Raw genomic sequence first — 19,021 nt, 5'->3', positions numbered from 1 at the left:
ACATCAAATTAAATCCATAAAATTATTATTTTGGATACTTTCTCACCTTTTTCCTTATAGGGAATTCTTAGTTATTGTCTGATGTTACTTCTGATTTCTTTGATAATAACATTATCCTATCCCTTTTTATTAACAATGCTGATACGAAAAGAAAAGAGAAAAATATTTAAGAAAGGATTTATAATCTTTTTTACTCATATATGTATCGTTAATTTCTATTGATCTCATATATATATATATATAAGGTATCCTTTGAATAATAGAGTTTAGAAATATTGTGATATAATAGTCATTGTAGTGGAAAAATACACTGCAATTTCATAATATTTAAAATTAAATATTATTATCTGACATCAAATTATCTATATCAAGTTTATTTATTTTCTCTCAGACATTTACAAGATATTTTTTAACTATAAAAATATTTACTAAATGTTTGTAATCAAAACCAAATGTCAAGAAATATATTATTTATTATCAAATTTGAGTTTCGATTTCTGATTAATTACCAACTTATCAAACTAACTTTATTTTAACTTTGGTTGTTATATATGGTATTTGAAAAGTTATATTCATGAAGGAATTTATACACGAGGATGCTTATAATATTTATTGATGCTATAGTTATATATACGAGACATGACTAAGATAATTCTTAGCATATCATATTAATTTATAATTCAGTATTTTAAATTAAATTTTATTATAACAACATGATCTAAAAAATATTATTTCAATTTCTAACGATCCTTGTAAAGGCTTTAGTGCAAATTTCTTACTGATTGTTAAATTTCAAGAACTCCTGTGATAAATATATACAGTCTAGCTAGCTAATGAAAGAGAAGCCAGATAAAGTAATTTAATAATTAATCATCAAACTTTATAAGAAACATAATTAACTACAGCTGAAATTGTATCAGACGCAATTAATATTGCATATATTGAGGGGATCCCGACTAATTAGTACCAAAAAACCACTCAAGGTCCTATATTATAGCTAGTCAAAAAGTTGGCAAAGCTGACTTTGTCTGATGTTCTTGCAAGTCGTCCATGAGCTTTCCAACTCTTAAAGATCGCAGCAAAGTCAAACCAAGATCGATGCAATACGTTATCCTTAACAAGTTCATCAATATCAAGCATGCCGGAGGATCTGAAACCATGAGCCAAGGCAACTTCGCTTGAGAACTAGGAAAAGCTCTGGTGAGAGTGAATGCCCTCGTAGGTTGTTATTACATATCTTGGATCATCCCTGTCTCTTTCTACTCTCTTCTTCACAGGGCAGCCTTCAACCGAGCACCTGTAGTAATTCCTGGTAACAAACACATGATTCTATAAGGTCATTATGACAATATTATGCATTGCAGATTACTACTCTTAGCTGCAGTTGATCAAGTTATGGCTCTCAATTTCTTAACAGTGGTAAAATATTTAGCATAAATTAATCTCGTGCATCTAGCCTATGATCCAAAGCTTAAATATGTAACAAAGCATTGTATAAATATATACCTCGGGTTGGGACTATTCTTCACCATCTTTTTCCCATATTTCCTCCACTTGTACCCATCATCTAGTATTTCGATCTCTGACTTTGTTTTGAAAGCAACCCTTTCTTTGGTTTCCTTCTTCTCTCGCCCTTCTTCACCCTCTCCTAGTTAAGCCACGAGCAATCAATTACTACCACAAATTAACACGAGGAAGCGACAAACATATATATATGGAATATATTATGAAAACGAAGATATCAGGTTGCTTATCAGCATCCTTACAGCAATGGCTGGACTGCTAGAACTATCATGGCTTCTTAACATGTATGTGCACGTACATGCTTATTAATTCATGACTTAATTTGCTTACCACCACTTAGCTCTTCACGAGGGCTGCTACTTCCACCTGACTCGCCAACGACACGTGCTCTATAAACCGGGTTGCAGGCATAACCGGAAGCTATGGACGACGGAGCATCTTCTAGCGCTACCCATTCATCGAAGGTCAAGAACTCTGAGAGCTCAAAATTGGACATTTGGTCGTGAGCGTAGTCACTCAGCTCGGATGTATCCTGCTGTGTGCTAAACTTAGGACTGGACATCTTAGTATAAGAAAATCAGATCATAATTCTCTTGATCACCAGAGCAATCAACCTGAATGTTCAGTACTATAGAATTATATATCTGGTGTCTCTCTATTTATGGCAACCTCATGCTGGCTGCTTCGTTATGACCTTCCTGTGACGTTGCAGGAAACTTCACCGCTAATGCCAAGAGACCGGGAAGTTTGATGGTCAGCCATAGCATTTTAGCTTCTTGACATTTATAGGTGGTGGGGCATGCCAAGGATGACTTCGAGGAAGACTTGGGCTTCATTTTTGTGAATTTGGTTTTAGGTCTCGTGGTTAGACCAACCCCTTCACAACGGTGAAGATTGCTATAAATATAGAAAAATGATAATGGAGTCATTTGAGTGTGACAGCTCTAAGAGAAAAGGAAAGGGTGTAGTAGATTATTTCTCAAAGCATAAGCCTTTTTTTATTAAGATAATAGTGTTATTAAATCTTACGCGAGGTTGAATTGATAAAATTTGAGTTACAGAGCAGATGAGTCAACTTTGGATTGTCCTTGAATTAGATTTTTTTTCAAAAAGATTAGATTAATGTTGTTTTGAAAAAAAAAAAATTGCTTTTGATAAGATTAATCGGGTTAAATTAGATAAATAAATAATTAATTTTTTTTATACCTGTCATGAGCGGGGAGTGAGTCAATTGGATCTCAAGTTAACTTATAAGGCTGAATAGATATGAATTTTTAATAACCGAACCTATTTCAATCATGTCCTTAACACTTATCGGATATTTATAGCTCGAACTCGAACTTCAAATCAAAACCTGATATTTTTAGTTTAACGTAGATGTTCGGACCAGCTTGCATGTACCTCGACTAATCCCATGGGCCCTGAAATTAATGACCATGTAAACCTCCAGTGGCCATCATATGAGCAACTTAGGGCTCGAACCTGAGACCACAGAGGGAACAAATCTCTTGGTCCCAAGCTCTTACCATTTATTACTTTTCAACTTATTTGAAAGTGTAATTATAATTAATTTAAAGTAAATAAAAAAATAATTTTTATTTAAAATATTTTTAAAATACAAAAATAAATTATAATTTTTAAAAAAATATATAAAAATAGACAGGTAGTATGGGCTTAATAAAAAGTATACAAGGCTTTTTGGTGTTGAATTATGTTCTTTCGATGTTGACACCTTGATTTGACTGGATGGTAAAATCTTCAAAATTCCAAGAATATTCCCGGTTTTTTTTTCTTTTTTTGGGAAAAGGGATTTGGAAATATTTTTCTATGTTATTTCCGGGAAAAAAATACATTTCACGGGCTAGACAAGCAATAAATTGTACGGAGACAGTTGTCAAAGAGCATCCAACTATCATCTTTCGAATCCATTCCACATCATTTCATGGAGGGGCTACGGCAGCTTTTTGCACGGGGTCTTGTAGAAAACACAGTAAAAATTTTTTTTATTTCCTGTACTTAAGTTATTTTTGAAAGCATTTTTTGAATTAAATATATTAAAATAAAATTTTTTTTTTTTAATTTTTTTTTTTAAATTAACACATCAAAACAATCTAAAAAATATAAAAAATTTTATTTTTAACAAAAAAAATGAATTTAACAGCTTCTTATAACCACGCAGAACTGCAAACAGAAACACAACTGTAATTTTCTTAGATATTTTTTATTTTTATGTTTTAAAAATATTTTTAAAAAATTAATTTTTTTTTTTTAATTTAAATTAATATATTTTTGATATTTTATATTATTTTGATAATGTTAATATTAAAAATATATTTTTTTAAAAAAAATGATATCACATTTTCAAAGCAGACAGGAGTGGGGAGGAATCTCTTGAAGACATTCCTACGGTTACCAGCTGATTGGAGCCAATTAGCCACAGCGTAACTTAAAAAAGATGGTGTTGAGAAGTCAAGGCCATTCACCTAACCAAGTAATGTTCTTCAATTCAATGCATCGAGAGGAAATCAGACTCTTTGACTCACTGGGAAGCTTATGAGTAACTTCCAGCTTAATTAGAGTTGTTTTCTTCTGTGCCGCCCACTGATCCGATCTCGAGCCTTCCCTTTCGATGGTGTCTCCAGAGCAAGCATGTCGACTCAGTTTCATTGGCAAGCTGCCCCACTAAAGTAAGTCCAAGACTTCACGCCGTCAAGTCTATCCTTTTTAGGGTCTGCCAATTCTTTCAAACACGCCTTTCTTCCAGGAAGCCCTTTGCTGGACCTCACTAACGTTAAAAAAGTGTTAAAGAAGCAATTTGGAGCATGGTTTCAAGACCGGGTTCCGGGTTTTGACCGGATCTTGACTGGATTGTCAAGTCATTCGGGTCAAATTTTTTTATAAAAAAATTAAAATAACGTTATTTTAGTAAAAAAAAAAAAATCAACGGGTTTACGGCCGAGTCTTGACTGGGTCTTGCGTGGTTAATCGGGTCGTTGGGTCAACCGGGTCACAAGTCTTTTCTTCTTTTATTTTTTCTTCAACCTGGTCTAGTTCCAGCCTTGGATCGGCTGGGTTCTAGGTCGACCCACCAAGTCTGACCGGGTTTAAAAATTATAGTTTGAAGTAAATTTAGGTTATGTTTGGAATGATTTAAATGTTAATAATAATAATAATAATAATAGTAATAATAATTTAAATTTTTTTTTTTTATTTTTTACTTTGATTTAAATAAAAAAAAGATGTTATAGGACGATTTGGTTATAATTAATAACCTCGAACTTAAATAAAAATCTTGCTATAAAATTGAGTTAATTTTTTTTATTTAATTAAAACTTATAATTTTTTAACTTTTAACTTATTAATTATAGCTTTTATAACATTTTTTATCTTAAAAAAATACTTTGGGTCATTTTTGTCGGTCAAATATATTTCTAATTTAAAAATGATTTTAACTCATTTTATTACAGGTTATTTATGAAAGATAAATTTTAGATTATAACTCAAAATAAAAAATCATAATCCAAGTATTCTTGTCCCTAAATAAAAATGTGTACTTCCGTAAGTCTACAAGTATGATTTGCAATTTTTTTATTAAAAAAAATACATTCCAACAATTGTTTTTCTTATGTATTATATCTTCGTCAAGAATTCAAGATTTGAAGATAAACATAATAATTATTAGTATTTTTTCTTTTTTTTTCATATGAGCATTTGTTTTCTCCCTATGTAAAATTGCGAAAACTATCAAATTTTATTTAGTCAAGTGCTTCAATTATATTTCACCTAAATATATATTCACGGAGTTATTAAATTAACATGTTCATCAAATATGCATTAACTTTTCAATTGACTCTAAAAAAGGATGGTTTTAAAACTCTAAACCCGGGCTGGCGGGTTGACTGGAATCCAGTTGACTCAGGACTTTAACCCAGTCTTACAAAGCAAAAAACCAGAGTCACAATTGACCCGGTCAACCTCAGGTCAACCTCAGACTAAAAAATAACAAGTACCCAGAATCAAAATCAAGAATCCATGATTGAATCTATACCTAGATGCAAAATCAAGGTAAAAATGGTAGAAACACTGAAGATTGAATCTAGATCAGAAATTTAAGAATACTATTAAGATTGAGTCTTTTAGAAAAATAGCAAGTACCCAGAAGCAAAATCAAGATCAAGAAACTAAAAGGGCTGTAAAGACTCAGACTTTTCTCATAAGAATTAACATACAGATGGTTAGATTATTAGGTTGCAGATAACCACATGAGAGATATAGAGTTTCCTCCGATTGATTGAGTCTGTGGGCAAGCGAACTCTCCAACCCAGTCTCCTAGAGTCTAAGACAGGGAGTGAGCAAGTTTTCAAGGGGAGACGGCAGGTTAACGAGCCAGTTTCTTTCACCAATCCTGTGAGCTAGCTTCTTTCTTTCTTCCATAAGAGAGCGGCTAGACAAAGAGGGATTTGCAGTGATTTACTTCAGTGAATGTCAAATGTGTATATCTAAAGCAAAGAAAGAATGAATGACGAAGATTTGATTGTTTGGAGGGGTGGATGGTGGGTGAATATAATTTTTATTGAAAGATTCTTTTTTTTTTCTTAATTTATTTTTTTATATAAAAAATAGATTAATTCGAGTGAGTTTTGACCGGGATTAATTATCGGCTCAGATTTTAAAATTATGATGGACAACTTATATACTTGGTGTTATTTTTGAGGTTTATTAAAAAGAAAGGAACGCCTCGTCGTCTAGTTGCACTTTTAACTTTGCGCTGTTAAGGCATCACTTTCGCTCCCTCACAGTTATTCAGAGCCACCACACTATGGCTCGAAACAAGGCGCCTTCCGTCAAACCCAAACCGAAACCAAAACAAACCACCGATAAATCCGCCAAGCCACGGCTGAAAAACGCCGAACGGTCTGCTTACTTCGCTAGAAGAGAAGCAGCCAAGGTCTTACACACGGTTCTTCAAGGAGACGCTAATCGCCAAGCCGTTGCCTCCATTAAATCACTTGTCTACAGCCCTTCCATTAGAAACAAAAAAGCAACTTTCGCTCTTGTTTGCCAAACTCTCAAACGTAAGTCAGCTTTATCAAATTTATAATAGTATTTTTCCAATGCTAACCGAACAGTGCCGAAGAGAGTGAAATGCTTATAATTCAAGCTAAATGTGTGTGTGTGTGTTTTTTTTTTTTTAATTTTCAGATCTAAGAATAATCAAGGATGTTTTGGAGATTGCGAATATACTTAATAGCAAGTGGAAGGTAAAGAAAAATAAAATATTTTAACATTTTTTCATTTTATTAAAATTATTTTTTTGGATTAAATTTGTGTTTATTGTTGTGTTATTGCAGAGACAAGAGGAATTGATTTATATTATAGCTTATGACATTTTATTTGGAAAGGTAATTTATGCTAATTTAATAAAAAAATATATATATAATTCTGTTATGCGTGATATTTGATATTTGTGGGGAAAAAAAAGATATTTGATATTTTTGGTGGTGGTTTGATGTGGAGTGTTAATTTTTCGTAGGAGATTTCATTGGTTGGCGGTGATGCGGAGAAGTTCCTTGCATGTCGAAAAGATGCTATGCAGTCAGCTTTAGCTAAGCTTGTAGTGAGAAAAAAAGCGAAGAACATTGATGACTTTATTGCTCTTTATCAGCCTCCGGGTACATGTTCTTGCTAATTTTGAATTTTAGTTGCGCTCCGTGGTAAAGCTGTTAGAGTGAGAAGGGTTACTTGAGGATAGGTTTAGTTTTAAGCTCTACATTCCTTTGCTATAATTGATCTAAGTCGAGACTCTACTATTGCTAGATTTTGGATTTTGTTTTTCCTTGTCCTTGACCTTCTTTGAATTTTTTAAAGGTTAGCTGTCTGCTTTCTTACAATTTTGTGAACATTTGGGTGCTAATTGTGGTGCAGATATTACAAAACCCTGTTATGTTCGCGTAAATACCTTGAAATTGGATGTTGATTCCGCCTTGCATGAATTAGGAAAACAATTCAAGGTACTTTCTGAGATTTCTGTGAAGCTTTAGTGAGGGAGTTTGAAATATTTGTGCAAAGTAGCAGTTATCCTTTCACGTGAAAGGAACGTTGAATGTCATGAACTGGAAATAATTTTTTTATGTTTTTTGTTCTTTTGTTAAACAGGTTCAGAAGGACGACATGATACCTCACTTGTTGGTGCTCCCACCACATACTGATTTGCATAATCACTCTCTGGTCTTGAATGGAAGCATCTTTGTGCAAGTAAGAAGTTATTTGAATTTTACATTGATGCTGTGACTAAAGCTTTTGATATTCAAATTTACACTCAGAAAACATGTCAAGTCCAGTTTCTATAGGGTTCTTTTAAATAAGCACGAGATTGGAAAGGTGCAGGGGTTTAATTTAACCAAAAAGGTTTGCAGTGAAAAGGCAACTTTTATGTGTATTTTTTAAGGCCAATAAATGTTCATGCACAGAGTGATTAATAAATATGGAACCAATTCAAGAATCAAAAATCAAAATTTGGGAGCCAATATTGGTGTTTTCCTGCTACTGCAAATCAAATGCATGAAGTTATATTGTGGTTCTTTCTTGTTCTTTTGGAATGAGAGACCAATCTGAATTTTTTGTAATTGTTTTAGAATCTAAGAGATGTTGGAACATTCTACCATATGCATTTATGAATTCTGGAAGGCGTATCACCGAAGTTTCCATCTGCTTCATACCCAGTGTTAGATATCCTTCCACAGTTGAAAATACTAATGATTCTGAATCACTTTGCAAGGAAAGTGGCTGCATAATGAGACATAAAATTGAGAGTCAAATATGAATCCCGACTTTGACTAGGAAAAACCAAAGGAAAATTACTTATCAAAACACACATACTAGAAGGAAGACCCACCTATTGTAGAAGAAGAAGAACAAGAAATTATTAATACATCCCCTAACTCTTAAAAAATCAACTTAATTAAGGAAAATAAGAACATACTGAAGTATGGAAATTAGCAACATACTGAATTATGGAAACATGAAATTGAGAATCAATGCAGCTAAAATACAGATATAAAACACCATAGAGATAAGACCACACTGCATCTTTTACCAATATAGTAGGCTTCGTTGATTCTTGAGGCCCATATTGTTCCCATTGAAGCATTTTTTTTTCTTGATAAAAAATTTGTTGACTAAGGTTTGCTGATAAATTCTTATTTGGGTCTTTCTATATGACTTATAATGGAATCCTCTATTCTCATAGGGAAAGGCAAGTTCAATGGTGGCAGCAGTTCTTGATCCCAAACCAGGATGGGAGGTGAGTTTTGGTAAATGCTAGCTACTTTCTACATTCTTTCTCCGCTTCTTGTATTGGTAACCTGTTAAAAATCTTTTACTAGTCAGTTTTAGATGTGCCTTTTCTTTTCCCCTCCAGAACCTGGGGTATACCCATTCCCATTTGATTTGATAATTTAACATAGTTTGGTAGCATGTGTTTTACCTGTTTTCTTGAAGAAATAAATGAAGAAATAAATTATGGTGCTCAGCATAGTACCCTTTTAGCAACTAATTATTTGCCGACAAGTTATTTTCATTGTATGATGGCGTGTAATCTCTTTTTTTGGGCTATTTTATAATTTTATTAAAATTATTAATTCTTGAACCATAACAATTGAGAATTTTTACTTTGATATGCCTTCTTTCTTTCTGAAACATGACGCATGAAGTACAAAATAATGTTAAAAAATTCCTTACAACAATTCCTTTACCCTGCCATGTATATATTTTTTTGCTTCATGTTGGCAGTGGGGCCCCAGTCCATTGCATTTCTTCTGTAGTTTCCCTCATGCTCTCTGTGGTTAATGTTTCATTTTCTGTAAAGGTTCTTGATGCATGTTCAGCTCCAGGGAACAAAACCGTTCACCTTGCTGCCCTTATGAAAGGAAAAGGGAAAATTATTGCTTGTGAGCTGAATAAGGATAGGGCTAAACGTTTAGAAGACACTGTCAGACTCTCTGGTGCTGCTAGTATCCTTTCTGGAGTTTTCTGATATTTTCACTTTTGCATGAGATCTCTCTCTCACTTGGCTCCCAGTTTTGTTCATGCTAAATTCTCTTTCGTGGTCAATAATTTTATTTATTATTGCTTTTATTCTTAGCTTTTAAGTTTTCATCCTACTTGACATCCCATTTAGCCTTAACTGGCTTCTAGACATTGAAGTTCTGCATGGTGATTTTCTAAACATTGACCCAAAAGGTCCTTTTTCCAAGGTAAATAAATCGATGATGTTATTTAAGATTCCTGATGCCTAACTGTTTGCACACTGTTTGGCTTTTCAGTGCTCAAATTTTTATCACATTGAAAGAATAATTTAAGCTTGAAACATAATCTATCGGAATTCGCCAAGCTCATTCTTGAACTGCAACTGCAGCATCCCCACATGCCGCCACTTCTGCAACTGTGGTGACTGATACCTAGTATTTCTGCTCTTTTTTAATGAACATCGAGTTGCTTTTTCCTTGTAATTAGCAAGTTGTTTCCAAAAATTATCTAGCCAGTTAACCCTTAAAAAATGCCCTCGTTTTTTTAATTTTGGTTCACTTTAATAGGTAGGGAATATTATTTATTGTAGCCTTACTATGAGGGATCCATCTACTTGGCATATCATGTGCTCTTACTTACGAGCAAATACTTTACCACAGGTCTCTGCTATTCTTCTAGACCCGTCTTGCTCTGGATCTGGGACTGCTGCTCAAAGATTAGACCATTTGCTCCCGTCTCGTACCACTGATTTTGTTGACACAGAGAGATTGAACAAGCTTGCAGCTTTTCAAAAGAAGGCTCTGGCCCATGCTTTGTCTTGTATGTTCTCCTTTTTAATTGATTCAAACACGTTAATTCTACAGTTACTTTCATGGTATCCTTCCTGCAACTTAAAATTGCTTATATCACCAGAACCATATACCAGCCAAAATGAGAGAGTGCTGCGTATAAGGGTTTCCAAAAAGTGTGGGATATGAAAATTATTGGCTGCTATTAGTTGCTTACTGTTGTGCACTTCAAAACGTTCTAACTAGCATGGTGTGAAACAAAAACTGTTGCAGTTCCAGCCGTTAAAAGAATTGTCTACAGTACATGCTCCGTCAATCAAATTGAAAATGAAGACGTTGTTAATTCAGTTCTACCTTTGGCCACATCCAATGGTTTCCAGCTTGCAACCCCCTTTCCTCAATGGCAACGCCGCGGTCTCCCAGTTTTTGAAGGCTGTAAGTGCTTCTGTGAATCATTATTGTATTGCTTTGTGTAAAACTCCTGATTTGACTCAATTGAATGCAATCGCGTGTTACTGAATGAATTGTGCAGTATGAAGTTCAAACCTTTGTAACTATTTCTTGTTTTTTTCCCTTGCAGCTGAACATCTGCTTCGAACTGATCCCGTTGAGGACAAAGAAGGCTTCTTCATTGCCCTTTTCGTCAAGAAGGGCTCTGAAAAGAACTCAGAGGAACGAAGTGGAAGCCAGAAACTTGCTGGATCTCTTTCAAATGGTAAAGGCTGGTTAAAAAGATCTTGCCATGTGAACAAAAAAAATCTTGCGCTGCCTGTCTTCTACAGAGGTATTTGTAAACCATGGTTGCACACCAAGAGCTCGCTGACAAGAAAGACATACAATTCCTCTAATTGAACTATCCAAACCTGAAATTAGTTCAAGGAACTCTCCATTTGATTGGCTTACTTTAATAGTTTCGGTCCTCGTCCTTTCCTTTTAGATAATTGCCTTTTGTTTTCAGTTTAAACACTGACGAAACCCATTACATGATTGATGAGAAGTTCGAAAGCTTTTGCAGATAAATTTACCCTTGCTCGATAGACTTTCAGGCTCCTGCTACTATCGGGCAAATCAATATGGCAAGCAAATAGGGTTTCAAGTTTATTAGCTTTAGTTAGTTTTAGAATAGAGTTTCAAGAACCTCAAGGCATGCCTGCTCCGTTTCTAAGCTAGTAGGATTATCGTGAATTGGTATGTCAATGGTGTATGACTGCGGTGATTAATTAATGCTTGCTCTATCATGCAACGATCGTCGAGAATTCCAAATAAACCTCGAAAATATCAGAGATGAAGATGTTCAGGGGAAGAAAAATGGCAGAAACCTAAAAATACATATGAATTAGAGTAAAGCAACCGAGTGGAAAGAAAAGGTAGCGTATAACGCCACCACTACATTCATATATTTCATACCACGTTTTGAACAAACAATCACTAGTTTCCTAAAGAGAAAACTAACAATGAACTCATTCAAACGCAAACATACTCAAAATTAGCCCACACCCCATAGCAAAGCACCCAGCAAAGCCCACATTATTTATCTTAATCACCTTAGAACGCAGAGCAAGCCACATTATATGTGTAATCAAGCACTCTTCTTCAAGCAATCTTGACCTCGATAGTCTTAGGCTTCTTAGGCTCAGGAGGTGGTAATTTCTCGACAGTAACAGTCAGAACCCCATCTTGACAAACAGCAGAAATAGCGTCTGTGTTAGCATTCTCAGGCAACACAAACTTCCTCATAAACTTACCAATCCTCCTTTCCATTCTCACGTACTTGGCCCCTTCTTTCTCCTCTCCGCGCTTCCTCTCCCCACTAATAACCAGCACATTGTCATCCTCCACTTGAACCTTGATGTCCCCTGATTTCAGTCCCGGCATGTCAATGATGAACGCGTAAGAGTTTGGATACTCTTTCACATCAGCTGGTGTCGATGCCATTGCCTTGGCATCGCGGACGTAAGTGCGTGTTGGCGCATTGAAGGACTTGTCTGCCTCATGATCACTTGCATCCATCATGTGCTGGAGGGTGTTGAAGAGTGGCGCGTCAAGACCCATGATTTTGAAATCCATCTTTCTCTTCTCGCTGGAGTTTTCGCTTGTTGAATTTTTTAGTGTTTCTTCTCTTGCTGGTGTTTGAACTCGGCGAGCGGAGGGTGGTTATTTATAGAGAGGGACATTGGGGGGGGGGGGTGGGGGTGGGGGTGGAGGGATGTAGAAACTGAAGGGACTTTCCAGGGGTTTCTGCTGGGTTTACGAGAGGGGTCTAGAATGTTCATAGAAGTCTTCACGAGGAGCCCAAAAAGTAATTGCCAAGACTTAGTGCCTGTTTGGATATATGTTTTGCTAGTATGGTCCACTAATATTTAAGGTTGGACTGCAGGTTTTGAGAAGCAGGCTCAACAGATTTTGCTGCTTCTTGAATAATGGAGTCATACTTCATTGCGCACTGTTCGCGTGAACTTTTTTTTTTTTTTTTGAAAAACCAATGTGCAAAATTTATTTTTTTCCTGAAAAACTAGTACAGTTAATTAATTGCACTCGTATTGTTTACGTGAACGTGAACAATATTTTTTTTTGTTTTTTTAAAAATTAGTTTAAGGTAAATTAAATTTGTTCATACTGTAATCTCAATTTTATTCCTGATAATATTTTACTTAATTTTATTACACGCATGATAAATCATGATAACTGTAGTTATTGTCGAATGAATTTTGTACATTGTCGCACCCCAAAAAAAATCAGGCGCGCGGCATCGGCTGGCGATTTTTCTCGTTGTTGCGTTTGCTTTGAATTCGTTCGTGGGAGTCGTCACCTAGTAATTTATTGAGGGCTACTAGGAAACCTGATGTACTGGTCTTGTCAGAGATCATGGGTAAGGGACTGGTTGTGGTTAGGGAAGGTATTAGCACCCCTAACACACCCTACCTGAGATAAGCTGCTTCGTGTTCTGATGTGATTTGAAAATTTAAAATATTAATTAAATTCTTAGGCTTGAATAAATCAGTTATTAAATGAATATATGTAGAAACTTGTCCTCATATTTTCATGGAAAATACAACTTGATTTTATTTGTCCTTGAGATATTTAACCATATTTAAATTAACAAATAATTCTTTTTGTCCTTTTTTTATTTTTAATTCAATAACATAAATAAATAAAAAAACAAACATGCAAGCACACACAAACATTTCTTTTTTTTTTTTATTATCACTCTCTTTTTCTTTTCTTTTCTTTTTTACATTACATTTATACAATAAAACAAATAACAAAAATTCAAAACAAATCAAATACAATAATATCTAAATACACACAGCATCTAGAAATTACAAAAAGGAAAAAGGAAACCTCGGGAACAGTGCTGCACAGCCTTGGTGCCATCTGAACAGTGGCGGCGCGTGGGCTTCCTGCACCGCCGCCGCTGGCGGCGCGTTTCACGCGCCGTCTCGGAAACTGGGCAAAACAAGGTGCATGGAGTGGATTCCTCCCCGGTGACCTGCAAAGAAAAAAAATCAAAGCACAAAAAGCCAGTTGATTTAGTTATTTTCTCATCACTGTTTCGGATCAGCTTCTCCTCTTTTTCTTCAAATCTGCCGAATCTGAAGCTGGGCTTTACACGCGCCGCCGATGACAGATCAGGCATGTGGATGGCAGGATCGGCAACTTCCCTCTTCCTCCTTCATTTCTACGCAGGCGGTGAAGATCACCGCCACCTGCAACAACAACAAAAAAAACTCACAAACAGCAATCGGTTTTTATTTTTTTTCTTTCCGTTACAGATCTGCTTCTCTTTGATCTGCAGAAGCAGATCGGTTCTTTTCCTTCTTCCGATCGATCTCGCCTCTGTTTTCGTTCCTCTGCTGGTTGCTGGATCTTCTGGAGGCTGGAGCTGCTGCGGACAGAACTGAAACGGCGCTGTCGCTGCTGTTGTCGGAGGCTGGACGGAGAAGAGAGGTCGGGGAAGATGGTGAGGCAAACCGGCAAGATGCTCGCTCTGGCTTCTGTCCGGCGTGTGGCTTGTTGGAAGTTTCCGACCGTGCTGCCTGAGAGATGAGGGGCTGCTGTGTTTGGCCGGTTGGGGAAGAAACGGCTGAGAGGGGAAGATTTGTGGGATTTGAAAGTAAAAGGGGGTGGGGGCGGCCGGCCTTTGTGATCAGGGAAAGGGAGGCTGCGGCCGCCCCTGTTTTCTCTTTAATTTTTTGACCGGGGCTATGAGCGGCTGAGGCTGGAGAGAAAAAGGGAAAAAAAATTTGATGAGAGGCTGCTGGCCTTGGTGATCGGCTGGGGAGAGGTTGAAGAAGAAAAAAAATCAAAACAGGGATGTGTGGGGGAGCTGACGGCTGGAAAAATCAAAACCAAGGAGGGGCTGGCGGCTGGTCCCTTGTGAGGGAGAAGAAGCTGTTAGTTTTTTTAGGGTTTTCCCCTTTGTGTTGCCTTTCCCCAAAATTACCAAATGAACCCCCCCTATTGCAAGTGTTGGAAACCAGTATTTATAGGCAAAAAAATATTGCCAAGTTTTCAAAATTGGTCCCTTAACTTTCTTTTCTGTAAAATTTGATTTTTCTTGTTTTTTTGTATTTTTTTGAAAACGAGCAATATCAGCGTCGACTCAAAATGCGGAAAATCAATGATTTTAAAAATGACGCGTGAAAAGTCGAACGCGTTCGAAAGACCCTTAAAAATTTAAATTCTTTTTTTGGACGACGTTGAAAATGCTAAAATGATGAAAATATATTAAAAAACATATTTTTTGGATTTTCTTTGTTTTTCTCTATTTTTTTGGAATTTTTTTGAAAATATATCAAAAACATGGGTCGAAAAATTTTAGCAACATACATAATGAAATTATTGATTTTTTTTAAAAAAAATTGTGTTTTACTCGAAAAACTAATACTTAATATTATTTAATAACACTACATAAATTAGAAGGATATCGCATGATGACGTAGCATTTGTGAAATTTGATTGCAATTCCAATTATGTTATTGCCAGGTCTGGCCCAGTTAAAAGAAATTCAATTTTTATTTTTATTTTAATTGTGTTCTATTCAAAAAATTAGAAAGAGATTGCTTGATGACGTAACAAAAGATTCAGTTTTTGTTGTTGCGCGCTTAAGAAACCATGAAAAATATAGTCCTTGTTGGATAGATTTCGTATGTGATGACATTGCACATAGTTTAATGGAATAATAAAAAATATTTGATATCAATATTATTTATTTAATGATGTAATAACAGTAGTTAAATTTACAATATTTAAATTAAAAATCATTAATATTAATATATATATATTTTTAATTATTTTATAACCTCAATTTAAAAAGCATTTTTTTAACCAAACACATTAAACTACTTTTTCTTCAACCTTAATTTCAACCATAGTTTTTAACCAAACACCTATTTTTTCAAACTAACATCAACTAAAAGTACTTTTTATAAAACAATTTTTTTTCAAATCATAACCATAAAAGTTATAGCAATACAAAACATACTCTTACTATTTGAAGTCTCTCTCTTTCTCTCTCTGTGTATTCTTCTACAGAAGAAAAGTCAAGTCATTCCCTTGGCAAGGATTCCTTCCTCGAGAGAGAGAGAGAGAGAGAGAGAGAGAGAGTAAAAGAAAAAAAGCAAGGATTATTTAGGATTGGTTAAAATGACAATAATATACAAAAAGACCCGGAAATTTTGATTAAATTAAAAGGGTCACAATCCGCAATACCCTTCGTCAAGGGCGGTGTGCTCTATTGCACATTTCGTAGTTTTTAACATAGAATTAATTTTTTTTTAAAAAAAAAATCTAAAACCCATCAATGTTTTGCTATAGAAATAGATTTAGCATACCATGAATTACTACTTTTTCATATATAATAAAAAAAAAAGGTCTTGTTTTTCAAGGCAAAATAATCTTTTAAATATAATTCATTTGTTATTATAAAATTGTTTGGGATTTAATTGTCTATCAACTTTTTTTACATAGTTAAATAACATAACTTCAATTTAAAACAAATAAAAAATTAAGGCTTTTACATTTTTTTTTTAAAAACAAAATTACTTCATTGCCTTTAAAATAAAATAAAAAACTTAAAGAAGAAGTCCATGGGTATTTTGTTTTAATATACTTGAATTACTTCATGGTTATTTTGTTATAATATACTTGAATTAGGGGCAAATAATTTTTTTAACAAATAAAAATATTAATAAAAAAGTGGTTAGTAGTTATAAAACACACGTCAACGAGTGGATGGTGTCTGCGCTCTTAAAACGATGCTTGCAGTGACATCTAGCAATCAAAAAGGCCCAATCATCATTTCTTTCGAAACATCTAATAGCAGCAAAGCTAATAGGGGGGCACATGTAGTTAAATTCTTGACAATGGTGGGATTCAATTCTTCCCTTTTTGTTCTCTCATTTCCTTGAGAATCGTGCTAGGTCAATCAAAATTAAAAGTTTTCCTAACATTTATCTTTATTTTAATTGTGATTCTCATTCTTTTAATTAGTTCTTATTTGTTTTGGATTTTTTTTATTGATTTTTTTTTAAATTTCATCCCTTACCATTTGGTTTTTATATGAGATTTGATCCTTATTATTTTGATTGTTATTTATTTTTTTAATTTTTGATGATTAAGAGTTTTGTTCGTAAGTTTTTTTTTTTTTTGCCTTCTACAAGGTCATCCAGGTCTTATGACCAGGGTCACTGATTTTAAGAATTAACTCAATTTAACTTTTGGTATGAAGGCTTAGTTGAGTAAGGCTAGTTACACAATTGAAAAGCTTCCTTAAGACTGGAACCAATTAAAGATGTGATTGCAAAATTACAAGAAAAATAAGAAGCAAAATTGACTTGAAAAAAAAAGGCAAAAAAAATCTAATTAACATAAGTTGAAGAAACAACATCGTTTTATCTTCAATAAAAAGTGTATTTGGGGCAAAGTTATGTGTATTATATATATAAAAAATAACATTATTTCTATGTGTTTAAATAAAAAAATAAAAAAAAAAAAAAAAAAAATCAAATGACTAATTATTTGATACCATTCAATCTTCCTCATTGCTTTATCCCATTTTGAACCAGAATAGCTACCCCAAGTAGCCACATAAACAATCTTGGTTCAACCCGATATTTCCACTAAAACACACCAAATCTTTCCCAAATCACAGCCTATATGACCTCCTTCAAATCTAAAAGGAGAGGCCCACAACTACTACCTTTACTACTTTTCTTAGTCTTGCTTCTTTTCTTTTAAAATCAATGGATATATTGTCTCAAATGGTAATACTCTTTTTTCTAGGGTTATATATTGCATGACATTCAGGCTTTAGTAGTTAGCTGGGTTCTCACAACTTTTGTTCTTGATGTAATTTGGTTGGTTCCATTTACAATATAATTGATGTTGCTTTCTGAATCACGATATTTAATTAATATAGATGATCTGAAATATGTCTCAATTTACTCTTTAAAAATATTAGGGCAAGATGAAGAAATTATGTTTTATAATTAAATATTAACTCTTTAATGTAGATGATCTGAAATATGTCTCACAACTTTTTTATTTTTTTTTGCAAGATGAAGAAAACAAATGACCTAAATGGAATTTTACTCATAAAATAAAACATATCAACACTAAAAACAACGAGTTTCGTTGATGAGAAGTAGTTTTTCATAAACTTTCTCTCCTTTTCATTATTTTGTGATAACCCTCTCTTACCTCTCTCAAAATTAGAGACTAAAATGCAAGAAAAATAAAATTTTAGACTAAAATATTTAATTTCCAAACTAAAAGGACCTAATGTTTTTTAGCAAAATCTCAAAGCATTGAGGCTGCAAACAATTTTTTTAAAGGCCTTCCATTATTTCTCTATTTTAGTTTTGGTCCCTTTACTTTTTATTTTTCTCAAATTCTAAAATTGGATTTATTGTGAAACCAAGCCTCAACCCAATTACAAGATTTTTTTTTAGATTAAGATAATTATATCAAAAGTAGATTAAAACAAATTATAAATCCTAAATCTCAATGAAAACAATATCAAAAAAACAAATCAACAATAAAAAAAAAAAATTTGATGATAGAAAGAAAAACAAAAAAAGGACCAAAGCTGATAATATTTAAAAAAAAAAAAAAAAAGCAATACTAATTTATATTTTTTTCAATTTTGGTCATGTCCTCTCATTTTTAATTTTTTTTTGAAAATAAAAAAATTGATTTTTGTTTTGTGAAATCAAGCACTAAGCTGCTGCTGAAATGTTTTTTCCAAGACCATGATAGCTAGATAAAAAACAAATCGAGATAAATTATCAATCTTAATTTTCAATCAACACAACATTGAATGGTGAAACTGGAAAAAAAAAAAAAAGAATCAAAGTAAGAAAAAGATGTAAAAAAAGAAGAAAAACCTTAAAAGTGATTCCTCTCATATGGCTTGAGTGAATGTATGACTTTTAGTTTTTTTTTTTATTAAAATTTTTTTTTTAATTATAAATTTAACAAATTAATAATTACTATCATTATTCAAAAAAAAAAAAACACGATGTAAATGACTTAATAACATAACCGAAAAATTTTCTATCTCAATATACTTCTTCTTAGGAATTTTTATAGCTAGGCCCGCTTAATAAAGTTGGAGTCAAGCTACCTCTTTCCAGGGTTGGTTGAGTAGTCAACAAGAACAGATGGGAATTTCAAATTCT

At 33.7% G+C, this 19,021-nt stretch overlaps 3 protein-coding genes across 3 annotated transcripts; 1 reads left to right on the top strand and 2 right to left on the bottom strand.

Moving 5' to 3' along the window:
• Positions 1 to 855: 855 nt before the first annotated feature.
• On the bottom strand, positions 856 to 2,213 carry LOC118030753 (probable WRKY transcription factor 51). The gene is made up of 3 exons (XM_035034984.2): positions 1,855 to 2,213; positions 1,507 to 1,648; positions 856 to 1,309 (listed from the first exon to the last, which is right to left on the bottom strand). The coding sequence occupies exons 1-3, from the start codon at positions 2,084 to 2,086 to the stop codon at positions 1,186 to 1,188; spliced, it is 498 nt and encodes a 165-aa protein (XP_034890875.1). The 5' UTR covers positions 2,087 to 2,213; the 3' UTR covers positions 856 to 1,185.
• A 4,055-nt stretch (positions 2,214 to 6,268) lies between these two features.
• Positions 6,269 to 11,360, top strand: LOC118030751 (25S rRNA (cytosine-C(5))-methyltransferase NSUN5). The gene is made up of 12 exons (XM_035034982.2): positions 6,269 to 6,599; positions 6,727 to 6,785; positions 6,876 to 6,926; positions 7,058 to 7,196; positions 7,450 to 7,535; positions 7,681 to 7,779; positions 8,774 to 8,827; positions 9,392 to 9,536; positions 9,721 to 9,779; positions 10,212 to 10,371; positions 10,614 to 10,775; positions 10,921 to 11,360. The coding sequence occupies exons 1-12, from the start codon at positions 6,344 to 6,346 to the stop codon at positions 11,190 to 11,192; spliced, it is 1,542 nt and encodes a 513-aa protein (XP_034890873.1). The 5' UTR covers positions 6,269 to 6,343; the 3' UTR covers positions 11,193 to 11,360.
• Positions 11,361 to 11,695: 335 nt separating this feature from the next.
• On the bottom strand, positions 11,696 to 12,506 carry LOC118030752 (17.9 kDa class II heat shock protein). The gene has a single exon (XM_035034983.2). It carries the CDS (start codon positions 12,405 to 12,407, stop codon positions 11,934 to 11,936), a length of 474 nt encoding a protein of 157 aa, XP_034890874.1. The 5' UTR covers positions 12,408 to 12,506; the 3' UTR covers positions 11,696 to 11,933.
• Positions 12,507 to 19,021: the final 6,515 nt, after the last annotated feature.

The sequence above is a fragment of the Populus alba genome, chromosome 6, assembly GCF_005239225.2.
Source record: "Populus alba chromosome 6, ASM523922v2, whole genome shotgun sequence".
In the NCBI taxonomy this organism is placed as follows: Eukaryota; Viridiplantae; Streptophyta; class Magnoliopsida; order Malpighiales; family Salicaceae; genus Populus; species Populus alba.
This window is presented reverse-complemented; position numbering and strand designations above follow the sequence as displayed.